Source organism: Egretta garzetta, unplaced genomic scaffold, assembly GCF_000687185.1.
Source record: "Egretta garzetta isolate BGI_Z169 unplaced genomic scaffold, ASM68718v1 scaffold79, whole genome shotgun sequence".
In the NCBI taxonomy this organism is placed as follows: Eukaryota; Metazoa; Chordata; class Aves; order Pelecaniformes; family Ardeidae; genus Egretta; species Egretta garzetta.
This window is the reverse complement of record NW_009260791.1, coordinates 3,641,888-3,657,666: the sequence shown is the minus strand read 5'-3', so window position 1 is coordinate 3,657,666 and position 15,779 is coordinate 3,641,888. Positions and strand designations below refer to the sequence as shown.

Below are 15,779 nucleotides of genomic sequence, written 5' to 3'. Positions count from 1 at the left end.
GAGCTGCAGGCAGGGAAGGAGCCAGAAAGCCAAACACTTTGCTTCCCATACAGGATTGCTCTCATGCCTCCCCATGGCCAGCCGGCTTTCCCTGGCTGGCAGCAGCAGGACCAGGCTGGGACAACACCCCAGGGTGGTAAGGCAGGGACTTTTCTTTGGGAAGTCAAGGCGGGAATGTGGGAAGACAGGTAGGCTGGGGAAGGGAGAGAGCCCCTGGGCAGAGCTTAGGGCAAAATTTCCCCACAGTGCCAGGCAGAGAGAGGAGGGAAATCCCCAAGAGCAGTGGACACACACCCGACCCCTGCACTGGCATCTGTGTTGGAGCAGCAACATCCCAGGTGGTGGTGGGGCCGGGCTGGGGAGGACCATGCCAGGACTCCTCTTTCTCTGCTGAGGAAGAAGAAGAGAGGTGAGGTCCAGTGCCCGATCTCAGGCAGAGGTTTACCTGTGCTGGGTGCCCCCACACCCACAGTCCCAAGAGAGAGCACGTGGGAAGGGGCCACAGGGTGGCTGCAGCAACCTCATCACCTTGTTATTTAACACAGCCTCCTCCACCCCACTGGAGATCCGCCGCCCCCCCCACACCCCTACAGCCCCACATCAGCCACCCCAGTGTGGCAGGGGTCCCCCATGCCACCCTGCAGCCAGCCCAGCCAGGAGCCTGACCTGCCCAGTGCCAGGGGCTGCCATGCAGGGCAGGCAGCTCCCAGCCTCCCCGCTCTCCTCCCTCCTCACTGCCCCGTCCTCTTCCCCAAGACCACCCTGCCCTCCCACCAGCCGAGCTCTTACCTCTGCGTGTGGCAGGCTCTGCGGTGGCACCAGCAGCACCCTGAGCGACAGAAACATAGGACTGCCTCTATCCACATGCACGTAGCTGGGATGCAGCATCCCTCAGACATTTCCCCACCCACCTCCTGGCTCCTCTTGCTCCCCAGAACAGCATCCTGGGAGGAGATGCTGCCATGGCTGGGTGTCAGCTGGCAGGCCCACTCTGTCCTGAGCACATCATCCTGAGCAAAACACAGCTCCTAGCTGTGCCCAGGGGGCTGCCCAAAGAGGGGCCGTGCCAGCATGGTGTGAGACCCAGGTGGTCATGCCAGGGTGACAGGGTTCGCAGTTCATACGCTGTTCCCTCCAGCAGCAGCTACTTGCTCTCTTAAGTGCATTCTCTGACCACATTTCACACCTCTCTGTCACCTATTCGTATGACATCCCCCTTCCCACCCATCAAGCTACCATGGATGCACCCAGATGTAGCAAGACAAACCTTACTCACCTGAGCAGCAGGAGAAACTTCACCTGGAAAGTGAAATAGTGCATGGTGAGTAGAGACAAGGCAGGCAGGCATCCTCCTCAAACCCTGGCTGCCCTAACTTCAGCCCGCCTCTAAGACACTGCCGCTCAGTCCCTCACGCTCCTCCGCAAGAGCTTGTTCCCAAAGCCAACACACCCGGATTCCTCTCCTGGCACTGTGTAGACCCCAGGAGCTTCCGCTCCAGCAGGTGCTGGCACAAGAAGTTGGTCACACTTCCCTCCAGCTGGGCTGGACAAAAGCCCAAGGACCGCAGTGCCAAGGCTGCCACGCAGACCTGAGGTCCTGGTGGAGGCAGCCTGGCCAGCCAGTACCAACTGCAAAGACACTGTTGCAGGAGCCTGAAACACTCAATCTCCTCTCCAAAGCCTGAAGACATGTTGTCTCATGCCCCAGGAACACTAGCAGGGCTGAGGAACACCTGGCATATTCATACAGATGTAGAAAGCTATGAGTCCACTCATGGCATCATGGCAGGACCTGGGAATTTGCCAGGGGCCCAGATGGAGCAGCTTTAAGCAGTAGATACCACACTACCCTCTCTGGCTGAGGTGCCAGGGTGGGGGAATGCCTCCAGGATGCTCCCACGCAGGCTGTCCTGCAGTTGCTGTCTCCTTGCTGCCCAGTCCAATGTCCAGTTGCTGCTCTCCCCTTGCTCTTCCAAGCTGAGGGGCAGCTCTTCTGCCTCTGCCTTCCTCATTGACAGGCGGATATCAGAGCTGGAGTAGGTGTAGCCATGTCCTGCTGGGCAAATTTCCTTGAAGGCTTCTGCAAGAGAAAATCACATGAAAGCTTTAGAGGGCAGAGGTTGGAAGAGGCTGGTGCAGGGATCACCTGGCTTACCGCACACAGACGTATGATGGTGGGGCAAGTGGAAGAAAGGAGTGAAGATGGGCAGACAGTGTGTCAATGCAGGTACCAGTTTCTCCCATCCAATCATTTTCTGGAGATTTCTAAGGGTTAAATCCTTATAGAAACATATCTGGGCTGCAGTGGGTGGATACTTCGAGCAGAAGGATTCTGCTCACAGGGCAGGGTGGGGTTTTAGTACTGGTACTAGCTGGTACTCCCAAACACCAAAAACTAAATCCCTCCCCTGGGTCAGTACTGCTAAGAAGGGATCATGCCACAGGAAGGTCCAAGCTGAGCAAAGGAGCAGATCAAAATGAACCCCTGGTACCTTGGCACTGAGCACTTTGCGCATCACTCAAGATGCTCTGCACAAACCACCTGAAGATTTTTCCCAGCCCTGAGGATTTTGGTGCTTTCCCCTTCACCCTACCCCATAATGAGATATGCCAAACTCATCCTCACCTGACTTTCATCCAGCAGAAGATGTACAAGAGACAAAAGGGCTGTTGAGCAAAGCCAGGCACAGACATGGCTGTGCTCTCCCTCTAGTACACAGAGGTTTCCCATCAGGGATTTCTCTGTCTTCCCAATATTATCCAGACCTGCTTCCTGGGCTGCTGCACCCAGCTCACAGGCCAACATTTGCACCACTCACCTCTGGGGACTGCAGCTGCCTGCATGGCAGCAAGTTCATGCAAGACCAAACCCCAGTCCCTCCAGAGCAGGCAATGCCGAAGTGGGCACATCTCACCTGAGCCGGGCATGGGGCACTCCTCGCAGTTCTTCCCCCAGCCCTTGCCAACGCGGCTGCAGCAGCAGATCTGCTGGGTGATGTGGTGGGAGAGGGGGAAGGAGCACATGCCTCCAGCTGCTGAGCGGTAACACAGCCCCTGCTCCATTGACACCGCTTTGTCCGCTGAAACACAACGGCAGGGTCAAAGCCAGGGTCAGAGCCAGGGGTCAAGATCTACGCTCTCCAAAGAGAGAATGGGGGACACTCAGTCTCTCCCCTCGGGCCTTTCTCTGCCCGTGCCTCCCTGCCTGCCCCAAAGGCTGCCTTATCCTCCCCCCAGAATACATCCCAGCCTTCAGCCGTTGGGCCATCCCCCCCAGCAGCACCAGCCCCAAGCAAATCCAGCTCCTGTGGGAACAATCTCAATCCAGGAGGCTGTGTCCTCTGCTGCCGCACCACAGGAACATCCCCTCCAGGCTCCACAGGGGCAATGAGATGTCCATGGAGAAGAAAATGCACGAAGAGGGCCCGAGGCATGGGGACCTATCCTGCACACAAGTGCAGGACAGCGTAACTCAACTGCACTTGCAAGAGACGCGAAGCACGCTGCAGCCTCCACTCAGCTGTGGGGTCCTGCTCAGGCTCCTTCCCAAACTGAGGGGTTCCCTGGAGCACTTACAGATGCAATGGCTACGGGATGGGTCCAGCATGGTTCCAGGCTTGCAGGTGCAGCGGAAGCTGCCGCGGGTGTTCACACACTCAGCATCTTTGCACAGGCCCTGAATCAAGCACTCGTTGATATCTGCGGACAGGAGAGAGCCTGGTGAGACATGAGGACACTGAGAGTGGTGGGGATCTCTGCAGGAACAGCAGTCCCATATCTGCGGCACAGAGCTTGCTCACTGCAGCTGCAGGGACGGCTTCATGAATGACTGCTCTGCTTCACAGTCCTTGTGGAAAACAGATGTGGACCCTATAATGAGCCACCCTGTCAGGGTCACTCTTATGGCTATCATGGTTGTTTGTAAGCCTGGACTGGTGAGTCCTGTCCTTTCACCCAATCCCTGGTCCTGCTCTTATGGAGCTGTTATCCATGGAGGATCCTTGCTGAGAAACTCAGTGCTAGCATGCAGGGAGGGCAGCGACTGATCCCCTCCAGAGTTGGAGGGATGGTGGGCCAGGCTGTAGCTCACCGCTGTAGTGTCTTCTTCTAGGAACAGGTTGAGCAAGCAGGAAGTCGCCAAGCTCAAGTTCTGCCTCTGCCCCTGACTCAGCACGCATCGGATGCAGTCTTTGGGAAACACCATCAGGCTCATCCATTTGGCCTGCAGTAAAGCCTTTCCTACAGCACCATGTAGGAACGTATAAGCTAAGCCAGAGAAGACAGAGATTGGTAAAAAGGTGCGTAAGGGGGAGCTAAGGGCAGCTTTCATGGTGGAGAGTAAGGAGGAAGCCCTCTTCATGGACTGATGTAGCTTTATAACTTCAGTAAAGAGCTTGGCCCAGAAAAGTCAGTGTGCTGATGAAATGTGCTGTGCCAGGAGGCACAAGCAGTGCAAGAAGAGCTGGATGGGAGCAGGGAGCAGCAGGAGTGGGATGAACCTCAGCATCACCCTGGGACAAATCACAGTAACATATACTACAAGCTAAGAGGTGGCGAGCTGCCAAGACCAAGAAATGCCACGGTGATGCTTGGCAGCATCATGCCAAACACTTTCCAAAGACACAGGGCAGTCCCAATGCCAGTGTACAAGGCCCTGGTGAGACCTCAGGTGGTGTTCTAGAGACTGTCTCAAGGTGGAAGGGGTGCAGAGGTGGGCTGCTGGGACACTTAGAAGAATGGAGATATTGGAAGAGCCTGACTAAGAGCAACTAGGCTCGGGAACGGCTTTCCCAGCACTACCTTACACCTCAGAGCTGAAGCATCATTGCTTGGTGAAAGCGGGGGTGTCATGCAGCCAGCTATAGCAGCTGGAGTTCAGACTTAATGACTCAAGAGGTCCTCCCCAATCCTGTGCTCTTAAACTCCGCCGGCTGCCCCATACATGGTTGAGACACATAGGGGCCATCAAGACCAGGCCATGATGTTCAGTCAACTGGAAGTACCAACGCTACAGGGATGTGCAGCAGGCCAGGGAGGAGCAGGGTTTGGCTGCATAATGGTTTCCTGCTCCATACCAAGCACAGGACAGACTTCAAGAGAACAACCAGTGGTCAGACCCCAAATGTGCTGGGAACTGCACTCAAGAGGAAAGGCTTGGGCTCTCCGGAGGAACCTCACCCTGTCACTCCCCAGCACAGTCGGAGTGCTGTGTCATTCCGACACACCAACTGGGTGAAGTGTTTGGCCTCCACTTAAGCTAAGGGATTGAAGGGATTAGAGTAATGAGAGCACAAAACAAACAAGCACCAAGGGCTTGGCTTTATGAGCTTAATTTAAAACAGGGCCACGTCCCGGCCTCACTCCAACCTCCTCTATTCCATTGGCAGCAGAGAACCCACTCGCAGTGGAAATCCCCCTGCAGCATGCCAGGGATGGGGCTAGCCCACATACTCTTGGCCTCAGGGACCACAAACCAAGATCCGTATGCTGTCTCAGCTGCTTCTTCCCACCCCACACAAGCCTGCCAGTGCTCCTCAGAAACAGCCACGCTGGGTCAGGCAGCCTATGGTGGAAAGGTGCAGGCTGGTTTACCCTGGTGCTTGGTGAGTCAGTAGCAGACACCAAGGGTATATGGACACTTTGGTGCCAGTGCGTGTCCTGTGCAGTGACCCTGGTGCATGCACACCTCCCTACCATGGGCTCCAGGCTCCCCAGCCTGCAGCCTCCAAGACAATCTTTGCCTCATGTCTAGCAACCACATTATCCCTTCCAGTGCCATCCTTCTTGCTGGTCCCAGCAGCACCGGCAGGTTTCTTGACTGGGTCTGCCAGGTACTCTCAACTCAGACTCATTGCAGCCTTGTTCCTGGTCAACGGGTTGCAGGAAGGAAAGGAAAGGAAAGGAAGGGAGACCTTGCAGAGATAACCCATTTGTTCCTCTCCTGGAAGGCACCAAAGACAACCCTTTCTGTCCATACAGAACAGAGGAAAGTGGGATCTTGCCAGGGCCCCCGTCCAGTCACTCATCTGTGCTTTGACGACAGCCTGCAAAGCTAGAGCTTAGCTTCTTCCCAGCTAAGCTCCTCTCCTACAGCCATCAGCTGCTGTCCAGCCCCTTGGTTCCCCTCCTATCTGGGCTGGCAAGAGAAGGTTCTATGTAGCCTCTTCCACAGTCTATCAGCCAAATTGCTCACTCTGGACCCTAAGTAAGGCGCTGGGCTTCCTGATACACGTCCCGCTGCAACAGCAGAGAGGGGAAAAGCACCTCATGGCAGCAGACGTCCTGCAAAACAGTACTTCTCCAGCCCAGCTTACAAAGGAGCACACAAAGACACAAATCTCTGGTTCGTGGTTCACATGCAAAAACATCTTCCTAACCAACTCCACATTGCCATCTCCCTCTTCTCCTTAGAGGAGCCTCTCCCTGCTCCAGAGGAGACACAAATCCAGAGCAAGTGTCTGCTCGCTGCAGCTCTCTGCTCGCTGACATGAGTCCCTCAGCTGCTCTCATATCCTATTCGACTTCTTGGTGTAGCTCCTCATATCCACAGCACTGTCTGTGGCTGCGTAAGGGATGAGATCTGAGCACCAAGGAGAATAGAAGCTGTTGCCTTGATGAAAGTTGTCCCCCAGGACAACGTGGGGAGGTTGAATCATTAATTAACTAAGCATGGTGGAAAGTCCCAGCTAAACTAATGAGTCATTGGATTGCCAGCCCTGGGTTTGCATGGCCAGGGCCCAGGCTCCCTGCTACATCTTCGAGATGACACCTCTCAGCTTATCATGAATCACGAGAAGGGAACCATAAAATTCCACTTCAGTCAGAGCATGGAAAAACACAAGTCCTGTGGGCCAAGAGATGTCAAAAAGACATGAACTGGAGAGAAAAGCAGAGAGCTGGTGCCTTCCTCATACAGAGCTGAGGGACTGCAGGAGTGAGAAATGGATAGACCCCAGCAGCGTGGGGCAGGTGGGGTAGCCTGGCAGCGTGGGCACACCACACGCCTGGAACAAAAGGACTCACTTTTATGGCACTCTCCCACTTGAAAATGAACAACTGAACAAGCCGACAGCATTCCCAGAAGTTTTCAGGCAACAGAATGTTGTCACACTCACGCATAGCAGAGCAGCAACATAGGTCCTTACGGTGTCAGTAGGGCTTAGCAGGTGAGTTTTCTTGTGCTGGCCCAACTATGAGCTGGCTATGCTTATCAGCTGAGTCATGTAGTCCAGTGTTACCTGGGTTTTTTTCATGCTTGATGGAAGCACAGGGATTTGTATAAGTCATGTTCTTTGTATATCTGTATCAGGGAGTTGGATAACTGTATTTTACTCGTGTAGATAACTACAGCTCTGACAGTGGATGTGGGAAGGAGAGAGAGAGATGAAAGCAGCAGCCTTACCTTGGCAGTGGCTCCTGTTCAGCCTCTTGTATCCTTGGGGACACTCCACCTGCCCATTCTCAATCACAGGGTGTGCTGGGAAGAAAGCAAACAGTGTGGGATGGAGAGCAGGAGAGCCAGCCATCAGTGCCTTACCTTCTCCCTGCCCTCCTTGGGGAGGGGAGAAGGTCCCTAGGTCTGCCTGGATGGTCCTCTGATGACTCCCAGGGTAGAGAGAAAGGCGGGAGCAGCCACATTTCCCAAGCAGTGTCTTCTGCTGCTTGGCAGGTGCCAACATGGTGACCCAGAGGTGTTGCCCATGCTTCATATCTATCACTGTGTCACCTCGGCTCCTCTCAGGACAGCTTCAATAGCCAGGTGGCACATGACAAGAGTCATTTCAGAGTGAAAGCAGTGACAGAGGTCCTTGACAAGATGCTGAAATAACAGCCCAGGGCCTGTTTATTCCATTTTCCCCCTTTTTTTACTGCATGTGATTTCCTGCCCCAATCACTCTCATCAAAGAAAATTTCAAATTGCTGCTTAAAATAGTTTTGTGGGTTTCAAAATGGCCTATAACCTGTACAATTAAATCTCTCCAAATTTTTTAAAGGCAAGTAAAATGTGGCCCATAAATTCCAAGGAGGTCAAATTTAGGTACCGTATTTTGGAGCAAGGAAAAAGGAATCTGGGAGGCAATGGGCTGGGAACTGAGTAAGCACGGGGTGGGGTAGGAAGAAGGGTGCTTTGCTTAAGGATGGGATTTTCCCAGGGTGGGGTTTCTTTTTAATTTTCTGGACCGTATGCTTGGAAACAAGAAGTGTGTGTAACAGCTAAGTGACTGTCCAGCCGTATTCCCACCACTCACATTCCTCCTGCCTGGCATCAGTAGCTCACACCCTGGTGTCATATGTGGAAAGCCCTCCATGGCAATAGCCATATCGAGGATCTGGCAGACTCCTAATGCATTGCAGCTTTCAAGAACCAAGGACAAAGTGAGACCATTGCTTACAGCAGGAGATGGTCAGGAAGAGCCTGCAAGAAGTTAAGAACACAAACAAAGCGCTGGGGGCAGAGAACAGCCATGTCCATAACTCTTTGTCCTGGACACTTTGACCTTATAATGCAGTTTAAAGCCATTCTAGGACACTTCTTGAAAGGCAAAAGCTAGGGACCAGCCTCCTAGGATAAAGGCGATCAGGAAATAAAAGATGGAAGAACAACAAACCGTTCAACAGCCTGTACCAGGAAGAATAGAAAGCCTGGTTTCCCCAGGTATATTAAAGAAAGCTTCAGGTTTTCTGGGTGCAGAGACGTCCTCAGCGGCTGGATGAATGACTAAGGGAAAAAAAAAAATCTATTCACCCCCTTCAACAGTTCAGTCATGAATTGTGAGCAGGAGATGCTTACAAATATCTGGATGTTAGGGGTGAAGGGGTTGCTGGTATTACTGGGAAATACTGGTTACATTTCCAACCTTCTGGAAAGGGAAAAACAAACCCTGGCTCACGGGCTCCAGGCTCAGTGCCCCCGTGGGATTCCAGGTCCTCCCACACCGCAGCCTGGGGGCTCGGGGCTGCTGACAGGCATTAACTGTGCTTGGAAGCATCTGTCAGCCTCAGCACGATGCGATAACAGACGCTCGAATGAAGCAGCATCGTTATGTGCGAGCCCTCCAACAGGGAGCCAAGCATGCTGGAGATCAAACAGCGATGACATGTGTCAGAGCCCCGCTCCCCCTCTGAAAAGCCTTTGTGGGGAAACAGATCCTGCAGCATCCCTCTGCCAGATGCTGCTGGGGAGAGGGCAAGGCAGCAAATACCAGTGATGGGGGTGAGCGTGCAGGTCTCATGCCACCTCAGCGCTCGTACGACTCCAGCCTGCAGAAACCTGCGGCTCGTTACTGTGGCAAATCCCCTGTGAGGCTGCGGACAAATGTCTTAATTTTGCAACAAAACTCCGTTCCCTGGAAAGAATAACTGTAATGTAATGTGAGCAGATCTCTCTGTACCAAGGGGAACCAAGACAGTTTCTGAAGTACTGGATGGAGCCTGCTCTCTTTCTGCCAGGACCTGGCCGCAAGGGAAGACAGCGTGTGGCTGCAGGAGGATGTAAGCTATTAACTCTCAGCTTTGTACTTGGTTACTCGAGCAGAGGACCATTTCCTTCCATGAGCTCTGATGTTGCCGAACTACAGCAGAGACAGCCAAAACCCCCTGAAAAACCAGCCTAGGACATCTGAGTTTCCTGCAAAGGGGATCGGCATCCACCCCTCTCCCATGCAGCTGGTGGGAGTGGAAGGCCATTCCTCTGGAACCAGCAAAGGGCAATGACTGGGAACAAGCTGATCCGATGATTGGAGAGGGCAGAAATCTGTCAGCACCCACAGTCAGAGGGGTCCCGGCCTCCTGTGTCTGCCTGTCTGTCTACACTCCCTCCAGGAAGGGGTGCTCCCAGAGCCTGAGGCTGGAGACAGAGCAGCTGAGCTGCACCTGTCAGGCAGAGGGATTTCAGACTTGCTGAGGGTGTGATTTCGGAGCTTCACCTCCCAGGCACTTCAGCCCCGTGGGCACTGCACCAAAGCAATGTGCTCACCAGGTACCTGCACACCAAGACTCCCCCTCGCTCTCCTCATCGCTCCCTCCAGCTCTGCTTCATCTCACTGGCCAGCACTGCTTTCTGCAAGCTCTGCAGTCACCAGGCATCCCTGTCAGGGCCAGGCTCTCACAGGGGATCATGCACGAAATAAGCTCACAGATCCAGAAAGGAGGAGGTGAGCATGAAACAGCCACGGCCCAGGACTCCCACCTTTGTCCCCAGCTAGAACAATTCTTGAGCACAGCAGAATGAGAAGGGAAATGAATGCACAGAAATCAGGCAGAAGGGTTTTTCAGCCTAGCAGGATGATCTTTAAGCAGCCAGGCACACTTCAGAAGTTGTCCATTACTTCCCAGGAGAGAAGAGACTTTACCCAAGGGTCCTGGCTCCCCAAATGCTGTCTGAAGACAGGATGAAGCAGCTTAGGCTGACAGTGAAGTGGAAGGAAACCACTTCTAGTAGTGGTAGCCACAAGGGTCTGAGCAAGGCAAGGTTTGTAGGGTGAGATAATACATTGCCTTAGGCCAGCCAATATCACTCAGTTAAAAGGGGAAGAGGAAGCCTGTGGTCAGATGAGAAGTGAGGAAATGCTTGGCTGCTGAAAGCTAGCCCATTTCTTTCAACTCTTTCCATTTATCATACAAAAGGCATTATCTCGCTGAGAAACCAGCCCTTCTTTACTGTCTCAGACAGACTCCCTGTGGCACATGGTGTAGCAGTGGCAGAACCAGCCCCCTCCATAGCCTCCTTCCTATATTTCCAGGGTTTTTTTTCCCCTGTATCCTCCCTGATCTGATCATGAGAGCAGACCAGGGGGTTGATTTTCAAGGGGCTTCCTGTGGCTGTTTCAATGCCTGCAGGCACAGCACAGGAGAGCTTGCGGCTTGTGGAGCTGCTCAGCGTTTCTGATGACGACGGCTCCATGGGTGAGCTGCCACCCCTCTCGCAGTGGGAGGTCTGTTTGGGGAGCGCTGCGGACGCCAAACCAGACATTACAAGATCCAACTTTCCAGTGAAATTCAGACTTTTCTCTAGGATAAAAAACTTGAAAAAACACGGGGAGTGGGAATAAAAACAAAACAATAGCCTTCAAAGACTCATTTCTTAATGCAGTTAAAACCCATAGATGGGAGGAGAGAAAGCAGCCCAGGAAGATCTGCAGTGAGCACAACTGGTGGGTGCGCAGCCCAGCCCAGGCTCAGGCTGTCTGCCACCCGAAATAAGGGACAGCAGGCAGTGAAAAAACAGGACCTGGAAGATGCAGGTGTACTGCTGCACCCAGAAAGTCCCCCAAACCCCCGCAGAAAGGTGAGACTTGTAGCTCCTGTGCAGTAGAGGAGAGGGTATTCATCACTGGTATGGACTTCTGGAGTGGCTGCTGGTTGCAGAGCTGTGTGGTCTCAGGGACAGGGAAGAGGTGGAAGGGGAGGACTGTGGCCCCCTCTGGGCCGATCACCTCACCTTGCCTTCGGAAAAAACTCCGCTACCAGTTTCCTTTATCCCCATGTGCCTGAGGAGGGCCAAGGCTTCAGGGAAAACAGTGTCCAAATCCACATCTCCCTGGGGTCTGTGTCGAGCTGCAGCTTGGGTCTTGTTTGATTTAGTTTCCATGGGCCATCTCTCGACCTTGTTCCAGCATGTTCTTCTCCACAGACCACTGTATACCCCAAAAGAGTATATGGTCTGGCAGGTAAGCAGGAGTAAGCCACATCCAAGTGTCTCTACATCAGCTGTTTCCTCAGCCTCTGAATTGCTTTTCCCTCTATCAGTTGTCTTCGAGTTCTACTTTCCAGCTCCCATATCCTCCTGCCTCTCTGTTCTGGCCTTTCAGTGTGTGCTCTAGCACCTCCTCTGAGTACTAAAGACCCAGCAGGGTCATTGTATATCTCCATCTGATTTATCCTATCTCGCAGCACAGCACGTTTCATCCAGCCATCTCCAGATGGAGTGGAAGGACCACAGGTGCACGACAGCATGAAGGCATCCTGCTACTCTCCAGGGCCCTGCCTCTGGCTCATCGCTTTCTTTCATGGGTTGGGTGACAGCCTTTGCCCCAACAGCTCACGGAGCAAGGTCTCGGCTCTCCCCTTTCTCCCAGGGCTGCCTCTGACATACTCTGGGGGATCCCATCTTCAGCTCTCGCTCATGTGAGCAACAGCAAACTCCCAGCCACTTCTACCATAGCCTGCTTGAATACCCATCTCTGTGCCCACTTCTCTGAAGGGGCCTAAGAATATACACCCTCCCAGCAGCAAAACAGACAGCCAAAAGCCTGAGCAGAGCCTAAGGAAACCTCTGAGACTAATGTAACACCCGATACAGAGTCCCCTGGCCAGGTCAACCCCACTGCTACCTTAATTCTGAACTCAGCTTTTAACATAGTCTCCTTAGGATGCAGACAAAGCACTCAAGTGCTTTGGCTTTGCTGATGCTGGGCAAAACACAAAAAATAGCAGGGATTGGTCACGGCAGGTTCGGTCGGACAGATGCCTGCCTCTGATTCTTCATCTTCTCTGATGTCTTTCCGCACACAAACACGTACGAAACATGAAAGCTGCAGTCGACGGAGACATCCGGACGTATCCAGACTCTACTAACAATCAGTGTCTCGGGCAGACAGTCAATCCAAACAAGTTCTCCATTTGTCTAGCTCTTGCCTGGCTGCACTTCTGTACATTTGTAAGTGTTTACACTGAACTAGCTTCTGCCATTTCTGTCTCTGGAATTAAATTCCCAGTGCTGTCAAGTCTGCTCTGGTGCACGCCTCCCCAGGACACATGAGCGCAAGGAGAAGTTCTCTCTGAAGACCACAGTGCCAAGAAGAAAGCTGGGAACATCCAGTGGACATGTTATCTCTGTGCACAAGACACCAGGTCACCGAACTACAGCCCAGTGACTCTGAGTGAGCACAACACAGGCCAGCAAGACTGGGAGACAGAAGGGATAGGAGTGTGGGATGTGGTCTACAGGCAGGAATGATGCGGAGCGATGCCTTCACACTGGACAGGCACAGACCTGGGAGCCCTGATGGAGGAGGCATGGGGCAATGAGAGGTCATAGTGCTCGGTGGCTCCGTTAGAGCAGTAGGATCGTGGAGAAAGGGCTGTTTCCCTGGCTCTGCTCTGGGGTGAGATCTCCTGCCTGTGAAGACAGCACACCAGCAAAAAGCATGCCAGCTGCCTGGGCTTCTTGCTTCGCAACAGCCATGCTCTCTTAGGCTGTCTCCATTGAGTGTCTGCCTTACAGCTCCCCTTGCTTGCGCTGTGTGGTCTCCTGCACATGGGGCTGGTTACCGGGCAGTCAGTCAGAGGTAGTCAAAGGAGAAAGACACTTGCACACAGTTAAAGAGGATGAAAACTGCCCCTTCAACTAGCCTGAATTCCTGCCAAAATTAACAAGAGCCACTTGGTCTCCCAGGGGGAACTTTATCACCCAAAGCCAGAGGGACTGAGAATGGGATTTTCTTGTGGCACAAGAAGACAGAAGACCCACAGGGATACATTTTTCATATCCCTGTGGAATTAAGCTGAAAAAAAAAGCCAGAGAAGCATCTGTCCACTCAGTGAAGACCAGCAGCGACAACTTCCCTGGAGTTTCAGCTGCTGCTGGAAGTGGGACCTGCTGGCAGCTAGGAGGCATTTCTTAAGTGCATTTGCTCTACTGGCTGGCTGACTGCAAGGAGCACATGGGGGTATTTCGTGCCTGTTTTCATGTCTTGGAAGCCTGTGATTAGAGACACAATTTGAAGCCTGAAGATCTAAGTCCAGCAGAGCAATCACTGCTGCAGCTCTGGCTCCTGAGTGATACCTAGCATCCTGGCATGGACAAAGAAAAAGGCAGTGCAGAGATTTTGCAGCCATCTACAGCCTAACCAAAGTTTTAAGTGGCCCCCCTGCTTCCTAATGGGGGGTATCACAGAGAGGCACGGCGTGTGAGATGGGGAGGAGAAAGCCGTGACTGGGGATGTGAAAGTTGGGGACACAGAGGAGGGGCTGAGGCCCATGTAGGGCATTTCCTTGTTTGTGCTGAACCTGGAGACCCTGTGGTCACCCACACACCGCACGTGCCTAAGGCTCCCTTGGGGCTGGCACACAGATGAGGGCAGGCAAGCAGGAGCGTGGCCCGGGGCCACAGCAGGGCCGTGCAGAGCAGGAAGATGACAGCAATCAGAGCTCCCCAGATCTGCACTGGGTTCCAGGATGCTGACAACCTCGTCTGTGATTGCGAGGAATTTGGCTCCAGCTAGCTCTACCCCTGGCTGTGGAGGAACCGAATCGAGGGAGGACAACGAGATGCAAACAGCTCTTGGGAGCACGCGTGCAAGTGGGACAGCCTCTGGTCAGAACTAGGAGTCACCAACACCACACTTGCTTGCATAAAACCTGTCACCTTGGACACCTCTGCTCTGCTCAGGGGTCAAAGTCTCCTGGACCATGGGGTCTCTTTACTTGAGTCCTTCAATCCAGTGAAAGCATGTGAGCCAGCAGCCAGGCAGCGATGGCAGGGGGCAGGCAGGGGAGAGGCGAGCAGCTCCCTGCATGTGCTGCATTGGACACATGCACCTCACCCTACAGAGGACCTGGTCAGCCCCGGCTGCCTGCGGGGCTGCCTCCCTCCAGCCAGGAGTCCTTCACCACAGCCTCTCCACCGCAACGCGGGAGGGGGGCTGCAGCCCAAGGGGCTGTGCCCATCATGGAGAACCCCGAGTGAAGCAGCGGAGGAATCCCCATCTCCTGCTGGATCAGCCCGTCCGGCTCCCGAGCGCAGCAGAAACAGGGCTGGACGCCCATGCCCCTGGAACGGACCCCGGGTGCACTCCTGCCAATTGTTTGATGTAGTGTTATTTCCAGAGCCCCTGCCAAGCCCATGTCAGGCCCAGAGCAAGCCCGTAACTCTATAGGGCCGAGTCTGCAGCCTCCTCCACCGATCGAGGACTGCACCTTCTAAAACCACGGCCGCTCTTTTCCTGCCTCTCCCTCCGAGCAGGGCTGGCATGGTGGCAACCACCGGCTGCACCAAGGTTCTACAGGGACGGTTTGGGGAGAAAGCATGGAGCCTGGGGCCAGCACCCAAACCAGAGCGGTCCTTGGGGCAGCAGCAGAGCAGGCATGGCCCTGTGTGCCGCCCTGAACACACTGCCTGTCCCCAAGGGCCTTGGGCAAAGGGGACCCACACAGCAGGGGACCCATGGCTCTGCTCCACTCCTCCTCGGCCCTGTGAGGCCACCTGACCATTTTTGCTTGCCGAGGGTACGAGCTGTACCTCACACTGTTCCCAGTGGCAGCAGCACTCACCTGGCCGGGGGGGGCAGGCCAGGCACCGGTCTGCACCCCAGAAGAGCCCCACGCTGCCGCAGCAGTCCTCCAGCTTGGTCAGCCCTGGCAGGGGGTTGGTGCACTGCGGAGAGGGGAGCAGAGGATCAGGCTTCTGCGGGATGGGGTGGGAAGGCATGCACAGGGGATGGTGGTTTGCGGTCAGAGGCTGGCACAGCCCTCCTGGCACAGCTCCCCACCAAGACACAGCGGGACTGGGGATGTGGTTTAAGACAGTAAACAGTTGTGCAGACAGAAAAACACAAGACTCCCTCGACTGCACCCCTCGGAGGGGACGGGGACATCAAACGGAGCAGGAGATGAACCAGAGATGCTATCACCGGGCAAAGCCCTGGGATCAGCCCCATGTCTGGCTGATTAGCCAGCAAAATGGGTGCACCACTCCAGCCCAGTGGGGAGCTTGCAGTCAGGCACTTTCCTCTGCTTAATGAATCTCTCTTCCCTGCCCCGCTCGCCCCCCCGGCAAG

The 15,779-nt window shown here is 54.2% G+C and overlaps 1 protein-coding gene across 1 annotated transcript in view; it reads right to left on the bottom strand.

Moving 5' to 3' along the window:
- LTBP2 (latent transforming growth factor beta binding protein 2) overlaps positions 1–15,779 on the bottom strand; it is a 96,098-nt gene that overhangs the window by 14,527 nt on the left and 65,792 nt on the right. Inside the window, exons 8-15 of the mRNA XM_035902032.1 lie at positions 15,274–15,376; positions 7,403–7,477; positions 3,577–3,699; positions 2,916–3,080; positions 1,850–2,080; positions 1,277–1,299; positions 790–829; positions 295–390 (exon numbers count right to left, since the gene is read on the bottom strand). Coding sequence (XP_035757925.1) covers positions 295–390; positions 790–829; positions 1,277–1,299; positions 1,850–2,080; positions 2,916–3,080; positions 3,577–3,699; positions 7,403–7,477; positions 15,274–15,376 — 856 coding nt within the window. The remainder of the gene's footprint in view (positions 1–294; positions 391–789; positions 830–1,276; positions 1,300–1,849; positions 2,081–2,915; positions 3,081–3,576; positions 3,700–7,402; positions 7,478–15,273; positions 15,377–15,779) is intronic.